We start from the raw sequence: 23292 nt of genomic DNA, 5'->3' as shown, positions 1-23292 counted from the left end.
TCAAAATTTGGTTCCCATACTATCATCAGAGCAGCCTCTTTGGGAATCTGCTAGAAATGCAAATTATTTGGCCCTATCCCTGAGTCAGAAATAATCAACTCCTGTTTAACAAGCACTCCAAGTGATTCTTTTGCATATTAAACTACTGCTTACATTGACAATTTATCAGTGATTTTAAATGATCAGTGATTGGTAGTTGGGAATCATTAAATTATTCCATTTATTATGTTTGAAATAATAATAATTCCTTAATAAAAGGTCATAAAATAGAGGACATAGTCACATATTACTTGTAAAATAAAAATGGATCCATATATTTGAGAAATGGTAGAGTAATGCTTCTCCAATTGTGGTGAAGGACCATTTAAAAAAAAATTCCAATCTTGCCCTAACTGGTTTGGCTCAGTGGATAGAGCGTCAGCCTGTGGACTGAAAGGTCCCAGGTTTGATTCCAGTCAAGGGCATGTACCTTGGTTGTGGGTACATCCCCAGTAGGAGGTGTGCAGGAGGCAGCTGATCGATGTTTCTCTCTCATCGATGTTTCTAACTCTCTATCCCTCTCCCTTCCTCTCTGTAAAAATCAATAAAATATATTTAAAAAAAAATTCCAATCTTCTGTGTCCTAATACTTTTGCAAAAATACCATAAAAATAAATAACTAAAAACAAATAAAGAATATTAATCCTACATTTTTATTAGTAGATTCAATAGAAATAATATTTCTCTGTCAAAGTGCTATTAAAGTTTCTACTCACTTATTCTCATATTCCCTTCTTTTCTTGGTAGGGACTAGTAGCACTTTATAGATCAGCTGGTGCTGATTCATGGTCTAGACTAAATACATGATTCTCGAATGATGTTCTGCTTTGTGAGCTCATAATAGTAATGCAAAATAATAAGTAGCCCTCTACCATGTCTGTTCAATGCAAAATAGTAATGCAAAATAATAAGTATAAACATATTGCATGTGCTACTGTTTTTACTTTTTATGTATCAATTCATTTAAACTTTCCAAAAAAACTATCAGATAAGTACTATTTATTATCCCCTCTTTATACTTCAGGAAGCTGCCACACAGAGAGGTTAAGTAACTTGTCTTAGTTCACTTTTAACTAGTACTGGTCTATAAACTTTTTTGTTTTGCTAAAAAATTCTGACAAATCAGGAAATGGGGTTTTAGGAGGGGTGGTGATGCAAAAGAATGAAGCCATGGGGTAGATAACAGTAGTGTCCCCATCCCATGCCTGATATCATCTACTGAAGCGGACAGACTGGCATATTCAGAATGGGTGCATGAGCCCTCTACCATGTCTGTTCAATGTAGATGTTTATCTCATCAAGCAGCTCACTAATATTGACCTCAAAGTGATCCTCCATATCACTGAGGATCTTAGCATCATTCTCACCTGACACAATTATGATGGCCAAGCCTTTAGGGCCAAATTGGCCTGCTCCGGCCACATGATGTGGGTAGGACTCACAATACTCACGTATGTCGTTTTTAAAGGCAGTATTCAATAGCTTCATGTCCATGCCTCAGCCAAATAGGTTGGTAGCCACGGGAATTCATCACTGAAAAATTTTAAACTGCTGATACTGAGAAAGCCTCTCTTCCTGGGGCAACCCATAGTGGATGGCAATGGCTGGTTAGTTCTCCTCCACCAGGAGCAGGGCCAGGGCAATGTAATGCTGCATATTGCTTCACAATAGTTTAAGATTCTAACTGGCAAATCTGGTTCTAGCTCACACTCTTAACCACCATACAGTACTATTCATTTATATTGCCTAGGCAGAGGGGTTACTCTATTTAACTCAAATTATGCCCTTTTTCTAGTTCTTTGATAAATAAAGTTAGTGAATAGGATTCTCTTTTTGTGGGAGTTGGCGTGGGGGATGGGTGTCTCAGCTTGAAATTAAGCAGAATCAAATGTACTCAAGCATATCTGAAGAGGTGTGACGAACTTCATTTCCAGGAGATTTACTTCTAAGTGGGACCCAGGAAACACCTTGATAAGAACCCACTGCCAGAGCAGAGAGTGGGATGTGCCAGTTTTAAGGACAAAAGCTCAGTAGTTAAGGGTACCGATGTAGTGATAACGGCTCCGATTGTTCTCTGGCCTAGCCCCACAGACTCATGCCTAAATATAAAGGATTTCCTGTGAATAAAAATGGAAAGAGCCAAAACCGGTTTGGCTCAGTGGATAGAGCGTCAGCCTGCGGACTGAAAGGTCCCAGGTTCGATTCCGGTCAAGGGCATGTAACTTGGTTGCGGGCACATCCCCAGTAGGAGGTGTGCAAGAGGCAACTGATCGATGTTTCTCTCTCATCGATGTTTCTATCTATCCCTCTTCCTTCCTCTCTGTAAAAAATCAATAAAATATATTTTAAAAAAAAAATGGAAAGAGCTGTTTTATTAGAAACTTGGAGGCACTGGGACATAGTTGGTATAGTATGACAAAAGGACAGAAAAGAAATTCTCCTCTCTTCAGAAAAGTGCTCCAGAAAATTGGCATGGGCTGTCATTTCCTACTATGGACAGTGACAGGAGACAGCACCTTCAGTGCAACATTGGAATCCTCTGAACCAGGCGTTGGACATGTCAGGAGCTTCACATAAAGATGATTATATTAGGGCCACACACAGAATGAGGAAAATGGGCATGACTCATAGTGGTGGGGAGGTCAGTGAGTATGTAGGAGAGGCTTTCAAGCCTCAAATAGCTGGGAAAGACGGTGAAGGAAGACTCATAATTCAACAGACTGGGCAAGGTCTGTCAGACTCAGTGTCAGCTATTATAACTAGTTTGATTTACCAAGGTGCTACAGCGTGAAAAATATGAGTTATAATCCCACACATTTTCCTTGAACCTTTAAAGTCTGTTATTCCTTAACTATTGAACAACCAGTATTGAGAAAACTCTCTGCAAGATTTCTTATTATTGTTTTATTTTATCTTACTTATAGATTCACAGGAAGTTTAAAAAGTAGCACAAAGAGGTCTGCATACTCTTCACCCAGTTTCCTCCAACCCAGTTTCCTCCGATGGTTAACATCTTAATAACTGTAATAAAATAGGAAATTGACATTGGTATGATCCACAAATCTTACTGAGATTTTTCCAGTTTTACATGCACTTGTGTGTATCTAAAGTTCCATGCAATTTTATGTGTAGTAGATGTGTATAATCAAGATATAGAACTGTTCCATTACCACAAACATCCCCCTTGCTATTCCATTGTAGTCACACCCAACACCTTTTCTCCCCATACCTTCCCACTCCTCGCAACTACTAATCTATTGTCCCGCTCCATAATTTTGTCATTTTGAGAATCCTAATAAAGAGGGAATATGCTAATTGACCATCACTCTGTCACAAAGATGGCTGCACCCACAGCTGAGGCCAAGTTCCCATAAGGAGCCTTAACGAGCAATCAGCAGGAACCTGAGGCTATGCCCTCCCCTGCCCCCATGGGGCTTGACAGGGGACCTCAGGCCGCACCCCCCACCCGGCAGGGCTTGACAGGGGACCTTAGGCCACACCCCCCACCCTGGCATCAGGCTGGGGGACCTGAGGCCGCACCCCCCGCCCCAGTGCCAGGCCAGGGAACCTCAGGCTGCGCCCCCCCCACCAGGTGGGGCTTGACAGGGGACTTCAGGCCATGTCCCCCACCCGGCACCAGGCTGGGGGACCTCAGACTGCACCCCCTGCCCGGCGGGGCTTGACAGGGGATCTTAGGCCACGCCCCCTGCCCCAGCACTGGGCCAAGGGACCTGAGGCTGTGCCCCCCTGCCTGGCTGGGCTTGACAGGGGACCTCGGGCCATGCCCCCCACCCAGCGGGGCTTGACAGGGGATCTCAGGTCATGTCCCCCACCTGGCGGGGCTTGACGGAGGACCTCAAGGCACACCCCCTGCCCCAGTCTGGGCTGGGGGACCTCAGGCTATGCCCCCTGCCTGGGAGGGCTTGACAAGGATGGGACTGGCCAGGTCTGGATCTAGCCCAATGCAGGGCGGGGGGTGGGGTGGGGGTGGGCAGCCTGGCTGGGTCTGGGTCTCATGCGATTTTGAGGTGCATGTGGGTGGGCAGGGACTTGACTCTGGGTCCCATGGGGTGCCCCAGACTCTGACAGGAGGAAGGTTTTCATATACATTTTCCTAATTTTCTTTCATGTCTGACACTTCTATTATAGAGAAAGGGCAAGTCGCAATATTAAATTATTTCCTCTAATTAATCCCCTTTTAATGTGCACGAATTTCATGCACCGGGTCACTAGTGTTATATAAATGGGATCATGTGGTATGAAATCTTTTGAGGTTAGCTTTTTCACTCAGTATAATTTCAGATGTTTCTATTTTAGGAAATACAGGTTAATGATTATGACGTTATATTTGTCTTGGATAAAATGATATAAAAATGTCTACCTCCCAGATTTACCTAATAAATGGTCTTATTTCTGACCTATACAGATATTTTTATATTGCTTTTTTGTCTCAAGAAGTCCTAACTATAAATATAAATAGGGTAATGTTAGTTAAATATTAACTACCACTGCATAATGGAATACCTTAAGGGAAATGTTCAGAGGTTGTATTTTGTCTAAACATCATAAATGTGGGGGTATCTTTTGTCAGATAAAGGTGTTTCAGAGGAATTTCTTAGACAAATTAGAATAAAAACACAAGGAAGGCAAACTGTTAGACAATTTATAAACTAAATTATTATGACTGTCTTATATCTCTTTTTTTAAAAATATGTTTTTATTGATTTCAGAGAGGAAGGGAGTGGGGGAAGAGATAGAAATATCAATGATGAGAGAGAATCATTGATCGGCTGCCTCTTGCATGCCCCATACTGGCAGTCGATGGAGCCCAAAACCTGGGCGTGTGCCTTGACCGAGAATTGAACCAGTGGCCTCTTGGCTCCTGGATCGATGCTCAACTGCTGAGCTACACCCACCAGCCAGGCTAACTGTCTTACATTTAAAAAGTATAGAGCAATTAGCAATACAGAATGCTACCTTTTTCACCATTAAGAAACCAGTAGTATACAGAACATAAAGCTTTCATGCCATGTCAGGTCACGTGAGTGATATTTGATCAGTCAGAAACTCAGAAACCTTTACTGAGGACATGGTTTTTCCATGCCTTCTGAAATCTGGGAATAGCCAGGATTCTAAAAGTAGTCTTAGAAGACCTAAATTCCATTCTCTCCCCTGTTTTTGAATCAGATGGACTCACAAACCTATGGAGTTCAGTCCATGAGAAGTCTTGAATTTATGACCAAGAATTAGGGGAGAGAAAGGTTTCACCTTTTTGTTTTCTTTGTGATCTGTTTTCTTGTATCTAGCCTTCTATTGTTAAAACTACATGCTAAGTGGTTAGGAAATGTCGTACAGTTTTGTTCATTTTAGTCAGGTACATTGTCTTTACATTGGAGACTTTTCAGAGTTATTGTTAATAAGGACAATGAATTTCAGACAGACTCACATTTATTTATTTTTATTTTTATTTTTGTTAAATCTTCATTCGAGGATATTTTTCCATAGATTCTTAAAGAGAGTGGAAGGGAGGGGGAGAGACAGAGAGAGAGAGAAACATCAATGTGAGGCACATCAATTGATTTCCTCCTGCTCGTGCCCCAAGCAGGCTGGGGATTCAGCCTGCAGCCAAGGTATGTCCTTGACAGGAATTGAACATGGGACCCTTCAGTCAGTGGGTGGACACTTGATCCACTGAGCCAAATCAGCTAGGGCAACATTTATTTTTTAATATTGAAGCCATCTTAAGGAGTAGAGCTAAGAGAAAGACAAATTTTGTTTTTTAAGTAAAGTATAAATTGACACAGCCTTTTGGGAATCATTTTGGCAATATTTATCATATTTGAAAATGCTTATACTCTGTTCTGCAATTCTACTTCTAGGAATCTATTTTTCAAATATAATCATATGTATGCAAAGATGTTCATACATATGTGATATTCTTTGCAATATTGTTAGTTATTTTAAATAATTAGAAGCAATGAAAATTTCCACTGTTTTGTAAAACGTTAAATCATGGTACATGAAACTATGAAATGCCATGCAAGATTAAAAAAGAATGAAGTGGATGAAAAATATTGATGTGAAAAAAAATCTCCAAAATTATCAAGTGAAAAGAACAAATGAAAAATGGTGAGGGTTTGGAAGGATGAATAGAGAATTGTTGTATGGTTATCATGGGCAAGGGGTGGCCTGTGAAGAAAAATAGTTATAACTTTCTAATATTTAATACTTTGAATTTTTCAAAATGAGCATGGATAATTATATATATACTAGAGGCCCGGTGCACGAAATTTGTGCACAGGGGTGTGTGTCCCTTAGCCCACCCTGCACCCTCTCCAATCTGGGACCCCTCGAGGGATGTCCGACTGCCCGTTTAGGCCCGATCCCGTTTAGGCCCCTACCAGGATCGGGCCTAAACGGGCAGTCGGACATCCCTCTCACAATCCAGGACTGCTGGCTCCCAACTGCTCGCCTGCCTGCCTTCCTGATTGCCCCTAACTGCTTCTGCCTGCCAGCCTGATCACCACCTAACCACTCCCCTGCCAGCCTGATTGATGCCTAACTGCTCCCCTGCCAGCCTGTTTGCCCCTAACTGCCCTCCCCTGCAGGCCTGGTCACTCCTAACTGCCCTCCCCTGCAGGCCTGGTCCCCCAACTGCTCTCCCCTGCTGGCCTGGTCACCCCTAACTGCCCTCCCCTGCAGGCCTGGTCCCCCAACTGCTCTCCCCTGCTGGCCTGGTCACCCCTAACTGCCCTCCCCTGCAGGCCTGGTTCCCCCCAACTGCTCTCCCCTGCAGGCCTGTGTCCCTCCCAACTGCCCTTCCCTGCAGGCCCAGTTGCCCCCAACTTCCCTCCTCTGCCAGCCTGGCCACCCCTAACTGCTCTCCCCTGCAGGCCTGATCAACCCTAACTGCTCTCCCCTGCAGGCCTGGGTCCCCCCCAACTGCCCTTCCCTGCAGGCCTGGTCACCCCCAACTTCCCTCCTTTGCTGGCCTGATCACCCCCAACTGCCCTCCCTTGCAGGCCTGGTTCCTCCCAACTGCCCTCCCCTGCAGGCCATCTTGTGGCAGCCATCTTGTGTCCACATGGGGGCATCCATCTTGTGTGTTGGAGTGATGGTCAATCTGCATATTACTCTTTTATTAGATAGGACTAGAGGCCCGGTTCGTGCACGGGAGGGGGGTGGGTGAGAGGAGGGGAGAGGGGTCCCCTCAGCCAGGCCTGCATCCCTCTCACAATCCTGGACCACTGACTCCTAATTGCTCACCTGCCTGCCTGCCTGGTTGCCCCTAAATGCCCCCTGCTACCAGCCAGGTCGCCTCCAACTGCCCCCTCCCTGCTGGACTGGTCGCTCCTAACTGCCCCCACCACCAGCCTGGTCACCCCTTACTGCCCTTCCTGCTGGCCTGGTTGCCCCGAACTGAACCCCTCTGCTGGCCTGGTCACTCCTAACTGCCGCCCCCCCTGCCAGCCTGGTCGCCCCCAACTGCCCCCCCACCGGCCTAGTCACCCCTCACTGCACCCCCCCTCCACACTAATTACCCCCAACTGCCCCCCCTGCCAGCCTGGTCCCCCCAACTTCCCCCCCTGCTGGCCTGATCGCCCCAACTGCCCCCCACTGCCGGCCTGGTTGCCCTATGCAACCTGCTTGTTCAGTCGTTTGGTCGTCCCTCACTAACCCCCCTGCTGTCCTGGTCATAGACAGCCATCTTGTGAGGGTGTGAGGATCAATTTGCATATTACCTCTTTATTATATAGAATTAAATATATTTTTATTGCCTTTAGAGAGAGAGGGAGAAGAGAGAGAAATATCGATGTGAGAGAAAAACATCACTCAGTTGCCCCCTACAGGGATGAAGTCGGAGACCTGGGCAAGTGCCCTGACCTGAATGGAATTTGGGATATTTTTGTGTACAGGAGGATGCTCAAACAACTGAGCCACACCAGCCAGGGTTCTCATTATGTTTTTTGTGTAATCAACAGACTATATCCCCCATACAACAACAGCAAAACTGTATCAGCTACTTATCTTGCTGATATTTTTAATATCCATCTGGCAATTTACAAATTGCAACTTAATATTTGGATTTAACATACAAAACAAAATATGGTCTGGCTCAGTGGATAGAGCGTCGGCCTGTGGACTCAGGGGTCCCAGGTTCGATTCCAGTCAAGGGCATGTACCTTGGTTGCGGGCACATACCCAGTGGGGAGTGTGCAGGAGGCAGTTGATCGATGTTTCTCTCTCATGGATGTTTCTAACTCTCTATCCCTCTCCCTTCCTCTCTGTAAAAATCAATAAAATATGTTAAAAAAATATATATATATATATTTGACCTTTTTGGAATGAGGGACTGAGATCAGATACAGTACTCTAAAGGTACCTGAGATATTTGAAAATTGTTTTTGGCCAATAAGTAAATAAATAAACAGAACCACAGAATCCATTCAACCATGAAGGCTGAATGGGTACCCCTGCAGTGCTTGACACATAGTAAATACTCAATAAATATTGGCTGAATGATGGGTAAATAGACAGCTTAAATCTTTTTAGTAGCAGCCACTTATTTAAAAGCATACCTGTGCGACATTTGTCTCTCATCTTTATAGCTCAATCTGTATTTCTATCTCCCTTCTTCTCTCTCTAAAATCAATTTTTAAAATTTAAATAAATAAATAAAAGCATACCTGTTACTTGAGCTTCTTGTCACTTGCTTTTCAAATGAGAAAGCAGAGAGGGAGCAGCCCTTCTTTCTGCTTAGGAGGCTAGGAATTTGGTCCAGGACAGAGTTTACTGGCTCACGTTTTGGTGACCTGTGACTTGAAGATATCATTCAATTTCAGAACTAGATAGAATATAAGAGGGAAAATTATATATATTACATAAAATTATGTATAATATACATAAAATTATAGATATACATAATTTTGCTCAAACTAGAGGAAAAGGCGCTAGTGGCTGTGAATATGGGCAAATCACCGTATTCGTGTCTAAATCTTTATCTGAAAAACGGAAATCACTCTCATAGATTTTTGTTGCTTGTTTTTTTACATGGAGAAAAAAGGAAAACTTTTATAAAATGCTGGCATTAGGGTGGTCATTCCATATTGTGCAATGAAAGTTTCAGATAAATTAAATCTCAGACTGTGGGGTCGAAAAGCCCCCGGAGACTAAAACTACAAGAAAATCAAATGTTCCCCAGTTCGGTGGTCTCTTCAAACTCATTCACCTTAATCGCAAACACACCCGGTGCGGGTCCCATAGTCGACTCCCAGCGGGCAACCGGCGGGTCCCGCACTGGCTTGAGCCCCCGCTGGGGTCCCGAGCCCGGGCTTCCTCGAACTGCAGCGCCCGGGACTCCGAGGACGACAGCCCACGCCTGGCCTCCGTGCTTGGCCAGGGCCGAACCACCGACAGTCTCGCCCACCCGGGATAATTACACCGCGGTTCGGAGGTTCTCGCGGGACATTCTTACCTACTCTCCGGAGTCGGGTTCCAAGGTTTTTCCAGCCGGTAGAGGGAGGTATCCAAGACAGACGGCCGAATGCAGAGAAGCCGGCGGGAGGGCGGGGCGGTAAGCGGGAGGCACAAGGCGCGCGCTCCCGTGGACACTGGAGGGAGACGGCGGGCGGGGCGCACGCGCGCGCCGGGACAAGGGGCGGGAGGCGGGGTCTTAGGAAGCCTGCAGGCAGAGGGCGCCCTGGAGCCGGGCTGGAGGCCGGCAGGGGGCGTGGCCAGGGGAGGGCGTCAACGCTAGGGGGCGGGGCGGGGCGAGGCGGGGACGCGCTTGCGGGGTGGGGAAGGCGGGGGCGCGGCGGTGGCGGGAGCGTCCCTGGTTTCCGCCCCTGTTTCCCACTCTCCTTCCACCTCCGACCGCCGGGGCTGTGGACAGGCTCCGCTGGCCCGTCCCCCGGAGCCGCCCTGCTGTTGCCGCTTCCTCCCTCCGCTCGCGGTGAGCCCGGCAGTCTCCGCACTGTGTGCTCCCCCGTCTGGGCCATGGATGGGTAAGTGCTCAGCGGTGCGGCGGTCGTGCGGGGCTGCGCTTGTCTCGCTTCCTTTCGGTTCAGGTCCGGACGCGCCGAGGCCGGGGAGCTGGGTGCGGCACCGGCGGTCGGAGGAGCGGCCCCGGCCGAACCCGACGGCCGGGCTTCCGGGCGCCTCCTAGGGAGCTCGAATTGTGGAGGGGCGGTCCGCCACAGCCTCGCCTTCCCCCATGGGGCGCCCCCGTAATATCCGCCCCTCACACCGGGAAGTGGAGGAAAGCCCCGTGGAGCCGCCGGGGGTTGGGGGCCGGCCTCCGCACCGAGGGTCGGGGAGCCCTGCCCGGCCTCTCGACACTTCCTCTCTGAAAATGGTGCGCGGCGCTGGGGGAGGCGGAGGCGGCGCTCGGGGCGGGCGTCCTCCCGCTTGGGGAGTTGCTGTTTACCGGCGAGGTGGGGCGAGCGCTGGAGCTTCCCCTGGCGGGGAGGCGAGTGGCCGCGGAGAGGCGGACGGCGAGTGCACGCGTCGTTACACGTCTGGGCGGCGACCCGGTCCCGAAGCCAGGGCCCCACGCGGGTTTCGGCATGCGGGGGAACCGGCCGAGGTCCCCGGACTTGTGCTGTGAGCTGTGTTAATGATTGCTGTATACCAGGCGTTTGGAGAACCATGGACGCCTCCTCCCACCCCCAAGAAACTTCGTGAATTCGCTGCCATGTATGCAAAATATTGTATAAGTGCAATTTCCGGGGAGCCTTCAAACGCTCTAAAAGTTAATGAGGTCTGTGATCAAAGTAAAAAGATTTAGAATTATCGATATAAATATTTCTCTTGGGGATTCAGTGTTATGGGGTGGGACCTGACAGATATTTTAATATTTAAGGAAACAACTGGATTAGGATCTTCGTGAATTAAAGGTCGTAGTATATGTACATCAAGAATTTTTAAAATTTTCCAGCTCGATTAGCACCTGCAGATCACTTATTTAGGCATTCGAAGCTTTGTTTGGACTTTTACGTGCTTTTGATGATACGATTTCTAGAATCGGTTGTAGAATATGTAGAACTTGTTTGAAACAGTAAAAGCCGTGTACATGTTGCCATATAGTCGATGATTGTTGTCATGCTGTGTAAAGACGGTGGAATCCTACAACAATTTTTACCTTTATTAGATTTCATTTATCCTAGTTTCGTAATATTAAGTCTAAATGATTATTGGATTAACTCATTTGAATGCATATTGTACACTGCTACAGACATTGGACGAAGTTCAGTTTTACACTTCATTTATGGTTGGATGTTCTTTCAAGTATTTTTTATTTAATTGAAACTTTATTGTTTAATTGAAGCTTCTCTGGGAGATTTGAAAATTCATTTCACATCACCTTACTCAATTACACTTTGTATGTGTGCAAAAATTTGCTATTTTGTGTAATTATGCCACTGGTTTTAGTTAGGGAGGCTGTGAAATTAGTATTTCATTATGTATAGTGAATTGTAAAACGGTTTGACTTGAGATATGAAAGTAGGTTAGCTTTTTGTATTGGAAAATTTAAAAATAGAGGATAATATAGAGGACTGTTGGGTTATGCATTTTGGCTGTTAAATTTTTGGACAACATGAAGTGCAAGCTTACTATTTTGGACAGTGTTTTAAGTTCGGTTCACTCTATATGTGGTTTTAGAGCTAAGAATGAGTTTAATGATTTAAATAAGGGCAATAAGGTACTGAAAGGTAAGTTCATTTGGGAGATCAAGTAGGTGCATGATTTACTATGTAACAGGACCAGTACCACAGTATATTACATAGTCTTTTTTTTTTATGCACAAACATCAGTTATTTATCACATTTAAAATTTAGACAAATGAATTTCAAGTTTCAAAAGTCTATAAGGAAAAATAAGTCTACATGGTTATTGTTTAAAACAATTGAATTTGCATTATTAAACAGTCCAGAGTCATAAATTTGTTTACTTTCATTAAGTAATGATGATATTATGGGTTATTAACAATATATAGCACTTACAGTTTTCTTTTAAGAGATATGTAGACAAACTTAGGTGAAGACAGTTTCTTTGGAGTTAGAAGAGATGGATTTTTGTTCAGCAGAACTTTATAGGGGTTTTTACACCTTGGTGTGAAGGAATGTGGTTTTGACATAGTGAATTTTGGCTTTCAGGAGGCTAATTAAATTTATACATTTTGCCACAGCCTGAAAAAGATCCTTTTTCATTATTTTGAATAGTTAGAAAACAACAAACCACCAGTCAACATCTTTCTAGTTCCTCCTCAAATCCCACTGTCTTGTGTGTGTGTGTCTACGTGTGTGTGTTCATTTCCTCTTGAGGTAATTTATATTTAAAGTTTTTTCCTAGTTAACTTTTATTTAAATATACAATTTATTTTAAGTTAAATTAACTGTTACTATTCTTAAAATTTTATATTTGTTTCAGATGTATATCATAATGGTTAGACAATTATATAATTTACAAAGTGATCCTCTAACACAGATTTGATGTGGTAGATTTTATTTAAAAGCCAGTCTTTGAAAAATTTGATATCTGAAATTTGATGTGTTCTGAGAGACTATCTTAGTTGAATTTTGGTGAGCTCTTTGGGTGCTATATGCAAATTTGCAAAATAGCTACTATTTCTGTAAGTCCACTCACTGGTTTTGTTTCATTTAAAATTTTAGACTGGTCATTTATACCAGTGATTTAAGAGAATGAACTTTGGTGATTTTAAGTTGTGGTTTGGATTTATTAAAAAGAGGTAAATGGATACTCATAATCATTTTATTAAAGCACAACTATACTCTTCTAAATACTAAAAGAGAATTTGATTTATTAGTTGTTTCTTACATTTCTATTGAAGCTTTGCTTTTACATCATGCTTTTGCTAGGCTGTCCCATCACTTTTCTTTGTATTAACATTTCACAACTCATCGCATTCTTATTTTTATTATTTTTATTATAATGCCTTTTCTTTTTTTTCTTTAATCTTATTATCTGTCTTTTAAAAACTTGTTCTCTAACTTTGTTTTCCATTTTCTCTTTTACTTTTTCCATACAGTGTTGTTACAGATCTTATAGCAGTCGGTTTAAAGGTAGGAATCTTTTACTATCCTTTAATAAGCATTTTTAAATTTTAGTTTTGGCATTCTTTTTTCCAATGGTGAAATCATCTCACCTATTCATAAAATGATATGTTTTACTGTTGATAATAATCTCTTATTTTCATGTAGCTCCATACTAAGTGCTCTTATAGCTATTTTTGGATTTTACATATTTATTAAAGAGAGGCCACGATATTATCTTGTATATCTAAAATGTGAACAAAAAGTTTAGCCCAAAGTTTCAGTTGAACCATCATAGTGGGTGTTTATTTTGTTTTGTTTTAGCAGTTACATGTAACCTAGGTTCAGATTTATTTTGCTATTGTGTCCTTTTTTATATCTTCTCTTGGGTATGCTTATAAGTAATACAATTATATAACAGCAGCTGAAGTTTCTTCAATTTATACTATGTGCCAGCTGCTTTACATGTATTTTCACTAATTATCATAACAGTTCTTCAAGGTAGGTATTGATATTCCCATTTTAGAGATGAAAAAATAGGTTCAGAAAATTTGTATTCAAGGCATAGTGCACCAGAGTTCAAACCCATGTCCTCCTGGCTCCAGAGCCTGGCTCCCTTTCCCACCCCCCCACCCCCATTATATCTAGCTGCCAATAATGAGGATTGAGGATTCTGTCTTAAAGGTGAAGAGCAGGAGAGCTGGATAATATTTCACAGTAACGCTTCTTCTAAGTTATAAGTCATTTTAGTTTTATCAAAGTCTTCTCATTTATTGGATTCTAAAGTATAAATCAAGTAAGCAGTGTTCAACAACATGAGGCTTTTACAATATAAATGGGCGTTTTAAGGTTCCCTTTAGCGGTTTGGTGTTTGGTATAGCTGAGTAACTTGGTTCTAGAAGCTACTTACAGTTCAGATCAGTGCAGAAAATAGAAAGAAATAATTCATAGTTTTATTGTATTTTATATAACATTGTTACTACTTTTTATCTATCAACTCTCTCACTGTCAGTTTCCACACTCCCCCCATTTGCATTTATTGGGTTTGTTGGTGGCATTTATATTCTTAAAACCTTAAAAAATAAACATAAGTACAGCATACAGCATTTGAGATTAACAATAGTATGTCCAAGATTACATAATTGGGAACTATTGCTTATATTATCTTTCGAAGTTGGTGGAGTTACTTGCTTTGGCAAATTTTGAACATATTTTATAACTTGAAAATAAATGGAGGAGCCTCTTTTGGTGGGATGTTTCTCCCAGCCCCCCTTTGTTTTCTTCTGATATACTTAAGTCATTTTCTCATTTGGGGATGATAGAGATTAGAAACTGCAGGAAGGAATATTTAAAGTGAATGTTGTTTTGGTCTTATCAGAAATGTAACTTAAGATTCTAGAGTTTGGTAAAAAATGAATACATGAGGCATTTTAAAAACTTAATATATATATATATTTTTAAAAGCACAATCATTTTGGTTTGAGGAATTATGCTTGAAGTATTGTCATGCCTATTTTCTTGTGGAGAAAAATATATCTTGACTAGAATTCCGGTGCACGAAAATTGTGCAGCGGGGGGGGGGGGGGGGGGGGGCGGTCCCCTCAGCCCAGCCTGCACCCTCTCCAATCTGGGCCCCTCGAGGGATGTCTGACTGCCTGGCAGGATCGGGCCTAAATGGGCAGTCAGGCATCGCTCTCACAATCCAGGACTGCTGGCTCCCAACTGCTCGCCTGCCTGCCTTCCTGATTGCCCCTAACCGCTTCTGCCTGCAAGCCTGATCACCCCCTAACCACTCCCCTGCCAGCCTGATTGATGCCTAACTGCTCCCCTGCCAGCCTGTTTGCCCCTAACTGCCCTCCCCTGCAGGCTTGATGGCCCCCAACTGCCCTCCCTTGCAGGCCTGGTCCCTCCCAACTGCCCTCCCTTGCTGGCCATCTTGTGGCAGCCATCTTGTGTCCAAAGGGGGGCAGCCTTCTTGTGTGTTGGAGTGATGGTCAATCTGCATATTACTCTTTCATTAGATAGGATGGTAACTAAAAGAAAAATTTGAATGTTAGGCACAGGAACTGGATTTGAATACATGATTTGGATTTCTGACTACCTTTTTTGCAGCAAGCACTTTAAAAACAAAGATCAGATCCTACTCTGAAGAAAAGATAAGTTGATTAGTTGATTCACTAGGCAGTCTATGCTTTTATAGCCTTAAGTACTATAAATAGGTTTAGAAAAGTTGTGTTTAAGTCATGGTGCTTTGAATACTAGAGATTTCATATATAGAGAGATTTCTCATAAGATGTTCTGCTTTCTTGGTTCCCATCTAAGAAAGTTTAGTTATCAATTAATAGGCCAATAAAGACTCATATTTTATCTAGATTACTAGAGGCCCAGTGCACGAAATTAGTGCACGGGGGCGTGGGGCGGTTCCTCAGCCCAGCCCGCACCCTCTTGCAGTCCAGGAGCCCTCGGGTGCCCGACTGCCATGAGGCGGGAGAGGCCCCTGCTGCTGCTGCTGCGGCCCCTGCTGCTGCTGCTGCCGCCGCTGCACTTGCCAGCTGTGAGTCCAGCTCAGGGCTTTTGGCTGAGCAGTGCTCTCCCTGTGGGAGTGCACTGACCACCAGGGGGCAGCTCCTGTGTTGAGCATCTTCCCCCTGGTGGTCGGTGCGTGTCATAGCGACCAGTTGTTCTGTTCAATCTGCATATTAACCTTTTATTATATAGGATATTATATAAGATGTAAACCCAAATTAGTGAATTTAAATAAGTCTTTTAAAATGTCAGTTATTTATCTTCCTCTATTTGCTGTCTAAATATAGTGACTAAACAAATAGTTGTAGCTAGTGCCACGAGTGGATTCCATATGTTGCTTCATAGGGGTCAAGCATTTGGGATCCTTGCTCATACTTGATATTGCCAGTCTTTACATTAGCCATTCTAGTGGGTTTAACTAGAATTTGCGTTGACCTTTCACGCTTATACCCTTTCATGTGATCATTAGCCATTCACTTACCATTTTCCTGTGACTGTTAAGTCTTTTGCCTATTCTTTTCAAGTAGGTTTCTTGTAGATAACATATAGGTAGGTCTTTTAAGCCACTCTGACAATCTCTTTTAATTGGTATATGTAGACCACTCTTCAGGATATGATTAATTTAGTTGGATTAATATTTACCTTTTACATAACTGTTTTCTATTTATTGACTTGTTTTTATTTTCTTCCTCTTATTATTTTTTTGCCTTCTGGTTTTTATTGAGTATTTTATATCATTTTTTTTATCCTCTCTTAGCATATCCTATCTAATAAAGAGGGAATATACAAATTGACCATCACTCCATCACAAAGATGGCTGCACCCACAGCTGAAAGGAAGTTCCTATAAGGAGCCTTAATGGGCAATCAGCAGGAACCTGAGGCTACGCCATCACCTGCCCCCGAAGGACTTGATGGGACCTCAGGCCGTATTCCCCACCCAGCAGGGTTTGACAGGGGACTTCAGGCCATGCCCCCAACCCTGGCACCAATGGTCTTAGGTGACCCTGCTAGCGGTTCTCAACCTGTGGGTCATGACCCACAGGTTGAGAACCGCTGCTGTAGAGCCTAAGACCATCTAAAACACAGATATTTACATTATGATTCATAACAGTAGCAAAATTACAGTTATGAAGTAGCAACGAAAATAATTTTATGGTTGGGGGTCATGACAACATGAGGAACTGTATTAAAGGGTCGCGGCTTTAGAAAGGTTGAGAACCACTGCTTTAGAGCATTCCCAATGTCGTCTTCTTGTCCTTTATGACATTGTTATTCGTCATTTCATTTAATCATATGCAATAATCATCCAATACATTGTTAATATTATTGTATTAAATGAAGTTATCTTTTAGATCATTTAGGAATAAGTATAAAATAATTTATTTTACCTTCATTTATTTCTTCTCCAACAGTCTTTCTTTCCTTATGTAGATCCAAGTTTTTGATTTATATAATTTTGCTTCTCTCCAAAGAATTTTTTAAAACGTGTTTTGCAGAATCTACTGACAATAAATTCCCTTGGTTTTTGTCTGAGAAAGTCTTTATTCCTCCTTTACTATTTTTTTCATTTTAATTTCTTTATTGATTGAGGTATCACATGTTTGTCCTCATCCCCCCATTACCTTCCCAATCCCCCCCCCCCCCCCCCCGCCCCCTACTCATGCACTCACTCCCCTGTTTTCTGTGACCACTGGTTAGGCTTATATGCATGCATACAAGGCCTTTGGTTGATCTTTTCCCCTTACCCCCACCCTCCCCTACCTTCCCTCTGAGGTTTGACAGTCTGATAGATGCTTCCCTGTCTCTGGATCTGCTTTTGTTTGAAGGATACTTTTTATATAGATTCTAGGTTGGTGGGGTGTTTTGTTTTTTTTTCTCCCTTAAGATTAACTTTAAATATTTCACTCCACTTTCTTCCTGCTTGTATGGTTTCTGATGAGAGAGAAACATTTATAATTCTTATCTATATTCCTCTACAGATACAGTGGTTTTTTCCCCCAGACTTTTCTCTTTGTTTTTGGCTTCCTGAAATTTGAATAATATGCTTTAAATAAATTTAAAATTTATTGGGGTGACATTGGTTAATAGGATCATATATGTTTCAAGTTTACATCTCAATACAAGATCTGTATATTGCACTCTGTGCCCATCACCCAAAGTTAACCTTTGGGTGGTGGGCACACAAAAATGTATCCCATTTTTCTTTGCTAATATAAGTGGTATTTTATTGTCAATATGTAAAATACATTGCATATTGACTTTGTAACTTATGATATTGCTATGTTATTAGTTTTCTTAATTCCTTAGAATTTTTATGTACATGATCATGCATCTATGAATATTATTTTATTTCTTCCTTATCAATCTGAATGAGTTATTTTATTTCTTGCCTTAATGTACTATTTAGGACCTCCAGTATAATGCTGATAGAGATGATAACATCCTTAATCGCATTCCTGCTTTGAAGGGAAAATAGTCTTTGTTAGTTGTACATTTTTCTTAGATGCCTTTTTTCAGGTTCAGAAAATTCTTTTCTATATCTCATTTGCTATTTTTGGGTATCATGAATTTGGATCTTTCAAGATTTGTATATTTCAGCTAAGTTGTTATGGGCATAAAGTTGTTCACAATATTTCCTTATTTTTAATTTCCCTTTGATTTGAAATGATTCTATATTTTTAGTCCTCATATTGGTAATGTGTGTAGTCTCCCCCCCCCCCCCCCCACACACACACCCATTGGTTCTAGCTAGAGGCTTTTCAATATTACTGATCTCTTTAAAAGCCAATTTTTTGTTTTACTTCTGTATTGGTTGATGCTTCTACTTAATCAGTTTCACTCTTTATTATTTCCTTCCTATTTATATTGGGTTTAATTTGTTTTTCTTGACTTGAATTTTTGTTGTTGTTTTGTTTTATAGCCTAAAACAACATTTATTGTTGTTAAGATTTAGCTAACGTTTTCTGTGAGTCAGGAATATGGGCCTGTCATAGCTGGGTCCTCTGGCTCTGGGGCTAAGGCTGCTATCAAGGTATTAGCAGATGTTGCAGTCACCTTCTGGGGACGAAATCTACTTCCAAGCTCACTCAGATGATTGATGGCAGAATTATTTACTAAGTCAAATGATTAATTTATGAAGATAGAATTTTTAGACATGCAGAGCCCTAGAACGTTTACTTTCTTTTTACCATCATTTAGGTAGTTGTTTTTAGGATGTATTCCTGTGAACTAAGAACAAGAAAGACAGAACTTCAAGAAAAAAAATTGAGCCAATCCAGAATAATAATGAAAAGACAATTCAACAGCTTTCTGAAGGCCTAGAAAGCATTCTAGATTGACACAGGAGGAAAGAGGGTTTTAGGAAGGAGATCTTGGGAAGAAAAATAGGGACTAGATCAGCCTTGGGCAAACTACGGCCCCGTGGGCCAGATCCGGCTGTTCTATCCGGTTCTCTTGCTCTCCCCTCCGCTCCTTTACTTTGAATTTATATTAGTTCACACAAACACTCCATCCATGCTTTTGTTCCGGCCCTCCGGTCCATTGTGGCCCTCGAGTCAAAAAGTTTGCCCACCCCTGGACTAGATAGAATGGTGTCATGAAGATTTTGGGTAAAATTTGATGACATAATAAAGGACAATAGTGTGAGGAAAATAACGGCAGTTAAAAATCTCATGGAAAGCAAAACTGAAAAAAGAAAATCATGGTCTTAACTAGGAACGAAATTAGAATGTGGCATGATGTTAAGAAATCATTGATAGAGTACAGCCCTGGCCAGGGTGGCTCAGTTTGTTGAGCATCATCTCATTCACCCAAAAGGTCACTCATTGGTTTGATTTTCTATCCAGGTATAAGCCCAGGTGACAGGTCCAGTCCCCAATTGGGGTGCGTACAAGAGGCAACTGATCAGTGTTTCCCTCTCCCTCTCTCTAAAAATCAGTAAACATTAAGTAAAAGAAATTGAAAGAATTCATTTGATCTTGATTCTAGGAACAGTCTTTTTCAAGTGGTCCTAAGGCTGTGACAGACCATAGAGTAAAAAATGAAGTATTGTCAGGGTTACATTTCCTTACATAGTGATAACAATGTAAATGTTTATTAGTTTTCCACTTTGAGTCAACCTTTGGACAGGACACAAATGGACAAAGCCCAGAATACTGTTGTTGCAGGGCAGAATGTAATAATCATAAAAAGATAAAATCACAGGGAGGAGGGACGAGAAGAGAACAAATTACTGGCACTAATACCTTTGTCTTTCAAAATGCAGAATCAAGAAATAATTTCATATTGACAAAATAAGCAATAAACTGTAAGTATAGTATTTAAAGTTCAAAGATCTATAACAATAAAAGCATAATATGCAAATTAACTGAACAGCAGAACGATTGTCCAGACGACCTTCTGGATGACCATGCTGTGACATGCACTGGTGCCAGGTCAGCCAAGGCGGGTACGATGCGATTGGTCAGGGGGCCCTGCCATCACCCCATGATCGCCTCTGCGGGGTGATCCATGCGGGGGCTCTGTGATCGATTGCCCCAAAGAGGGAGGCCCAAGCCACCGGCCGGTGGGTTGATGGATCAGGGGGTAGGGGGGGCTCCGCAATTGCCCCAAAGAGGGAGGCCCAGGCTCCTGGCCTGCAGCACTGTGGCGGGTGGGCGGGGACTCCCGGTTTGTGGCCACGGAGGGAGGCCCAGGCCACCCGGCTGGTGGTACTGTGGCAGGTGGGTGGGGCCTCCCTCTGCAGGGTGATCGATCTGGAGGCCCCGCAATCAATTGCCCCACAGAGGGAGGCCCAGGCCACCGGCCAGTGACACTGGTGGGTGTGTGGGGCCACCAACGATTGCCCCTCAGAGGGAGGCCCAGGCCATCCAAGTGATTGCACTCCACACCTGTTGTCCTTCTGTGGTGACCGATAACAGGGGGGGAGGGGGGAGGGGGTAGCGCCACACAGATGGCAAGCAGTGACAGCGGCAGGGGTAGGGCCAGCTGCCAGCAGCCTGGGGAAGGAAAGCCCTGATAGGCCCTGATCCCCAGCCAGGTCTAGGGACCCTACCCGAGAGGTCGCGGATTGCGAGAGGGCGCAGGCCGGGCTGAGGACCGTCCCCCCCCCACACGAATTTCATGCACCGGGCCTCTAGTACTTATAAAAGAATTAAAATTACTAGCACATATTTCAAACAGAGAGGACAGAAAAAAGGAAGTGTAACATAAGTTTTAAAGTTTTCATACTAGAGGTTAGTTTATTTTTGAAGTTGATAACTCAGAAGTAGTGTTATAGGTATACATTTGGGTTATGGAGATAACCATTGGATAATTAAGATTGTGTAAAGATTTGTATATGAGTGGAGAGACTTGCTTTTATCATATAAACTCCTTTGTAACATTTGATGTGTTACAGTTTGTGTATTTGATAAAAATAAAAATTAAATTAATAAATAAGTTAAAAGAACAGAAGTAATTCAACAAAAAATAAGTTTAACTGTGTGTATATAGAGAACTTTTGTTTCTAGTGTTATTCCCCACAGGTAGCAATTTTAATCAGTTTTCTTGCTTACCTTTACTTTTTTGCTTACCTTTTTTGCTTACCTTTTGCTTACCTGTCTAGTACCTTTTTAAGGCAAATATACATATTTTTTCTTCCAATTCTAACACAAAAGGCAGCATATTTATACTGGTCTACATTTGGATTTTTTTTCACTAACACATAAGGAATCTTCCTCAAAATCCCCCCATTCTAATTTTTAACAGCTGCAAAATATTTTGTGGCTAACGAAGTTATTTATTAGTTCCTCTATTGATGGGCTCTTAAATTAATTTCCAGTATTCTAATAAAGTTTCTTATGAATAATCGTGTTCATCTGTCATTTTACATATATGCTGGTGTATTTGGGAAGTAGAGTCCTAGCATGGGATTGCTATATCAAAGATTAAAGGTGTTTCTAGGTAAACAATGACAGATATGCCTCCACAAGGTTAGTTCTATTTTGCACAGCACAGTTCTTGCCAAGATTGTCCTGTTGAACTTTTGTTTTTCTTCCAGGCTTATTGGTGAGAAATGTTATCTCATTTTAGTTGCTTTTTTTTTTTTTATGGGTGATATAGAGCATATTTTTATATCTTTAAAGGATATTTTTAATTTCTTGTCTTTGGGATGTATGTTCTTTTTTATTTTTCTGTTGGCTGTCTTTTTCTTTTCAGCTTTTAGAAGCTTTTTATAAATTAGGGAGGGAAGTTTGCCTCTATAATGAATTGCAGATATTTCCCCCAGTATGTCATTTGACTTGCTTATGAAATGTTCTGCCATGTACGTGTTTGATTTTTGGATAATTGAATTTAGTAGTAGTAGTAGTACTACTAGTAGTATAGCTCTAGATTTAGAGTCATATGCTCTCCCATTCAAGGTTATGAAGGAATTCACTGATGTTTTCTTAATATACTTGTATGATTATTTTTCACATTTAGATCTTTTGTTTTTAATCTTTATTGTTGAAAGTATTACATAGGTTCCCTTTTTCTCCCACTGGCCCCTTATTGCCCGCTGCTATTTCCCCCCCCCCCCCCTGCTTCCACCACCCTATTGTTTTTGTCCATGGGTTATGCATATATGCATACAAGTTCTTTGGTTTATCTGTTTCCACCCACCCACCCCCGCCTTCCCTCTTAAGATTTCAGTCTCATTTATTTATTTATTTTTTAAAATATATTTTATTGATTTTTTACAGAGAGGAAGGGAGAGGGATAGAGTTAGAAACATAGAAACATTGATCAGCTGCCTCCTGCACGCTCCCTACTGGGGATGTGCCCACAACCAAGGTACATGCCCTTGACCGGAATCGAACCTGGGACCCTTGAGTCCGCAGGCTGACGCTCTATCCACTGAGCCAAACCGGTTAGGGCTTCAGTCTCATTTAGATCTTGATTTATTTGGGTTTTATCCTAGTGTGTGGTGTGAGAAATGAAGTCAACTTTATATTTTTCCAAATGGCTACCCAGTTGTCCAAATAACAGTTAATTATAAAGTTTATTTTCTCCACTTGTTAATTGATGATATACTCTGGTACTTTAGCTGTTGCTAATGTAGCATCATGACCTTGGGTATAAAACTGGTTATTCTGTCAGTTCACCTGAGATAGAACACTAGACAGAGAAGGGAAACTTCCTTTTAAATAAGAATATGTGTTAAGTCCTTTATGTATATTGTTGCCTGGAATCCTCACAACAATACTATGAGAAGATGTTTGTATTTTTCCCATTTCAGATGTGGAAACTGTGAGACAAAGATAGCAAGTAACTTATCCATCACATAGTAAGAAGTAGAGCCAGGATTTGAATCCTGAAGGTGTGACTCCTTAAGCTGTGCCATTTAACCTTGCAACACTGTGTCCTATCTCTGATCTTATGGAGGCAGCAGGGAGCTTCCAGTTTTTCACTCTTTCAAATCCTTTGCTAATGCAGCAGCACCAGCAACAGCATGGCTGTGGAAATAGAATCTTAACTAAAGAAGTGTGTCTAGGTTCCAATCTTACCAGAGAGCTGCAAATAAATAAGTAAGTAAGTAAAGCAGGGGTCCTCAAACTACGGCCCTCGGGCCACATGCGGCCCGCCGAAAACATTTATCCGGCCCGCCTGGTGCCGCTGCCTGTCCTGCTTAGCAGCCGACTCGTCCCGGGCCC

General features: G+C 42.3%; 1 protein-coding gene and 1 long non-coding RNA gene across 10 annotated transcripts in view; one reads left to right on the top strand and one right to left on the bottom strand.

The window, feature by feature from the left end:
• Positions 1-5514: 5514 nt before the first annotated feature.
• On the bottom strand, positions 5515-10402 carry LOC308249166. The gene is made up of 3 exons (XR_013960683.1): positions 9515-10402; positions 8727-8884; positions 5515-5793 (listed from the first exon to the last, which is right to left on the bottom strand). It is a non-coding gene; the product is annotated as an uncharacterized lncRNA (long non-coding RNA).
• Positions 9818-23292, top strand: part of PTBP3 (polypyrimidine tract binding protein 3) — an 82485-nt gene continuing 69010 nt past the window's right edge. For 2 of the 9 annotated variants that reach the window (XM_080670019.1, XM_080670018.1), the window contains exon 1: positions 10695-10798. In XM_080670019.1, coding sequence (XP_080526145.1) covers positions 10733-10798 — 66 coding nt within the window. In that variant the 5' untranslated portion in view covers positions 10695-10732. Of the gene's footprint in view, positions 10044-10694; positions 10799-13087; positions 13122-23292 lie in introns of those variants that run through there. The other 7 variants (XM_080670021.1, XM_080670020.1, XM_080670025.1 and 4 more) reach the window with 7 other exon arrangements.

Source organism: Plecotus auritus, assembly GCF_963455305.1.
Source record: "Plecotus auritus genome assembly, chromosome: 5".
In the NCBI taxonomy this organism is placed as follows: domain Eukaryota; kingdom Metazoa; phylum Chordata; class Mammalia; order Chiroptera; family Vespertilionidae; genus Plecotus; species Plecotus auritus.
The sequence above is the reverse complement of the archived record's forward strand: the minus strand, read 5'-3'. Positions and strand labels throughout refer to the sequence as shown.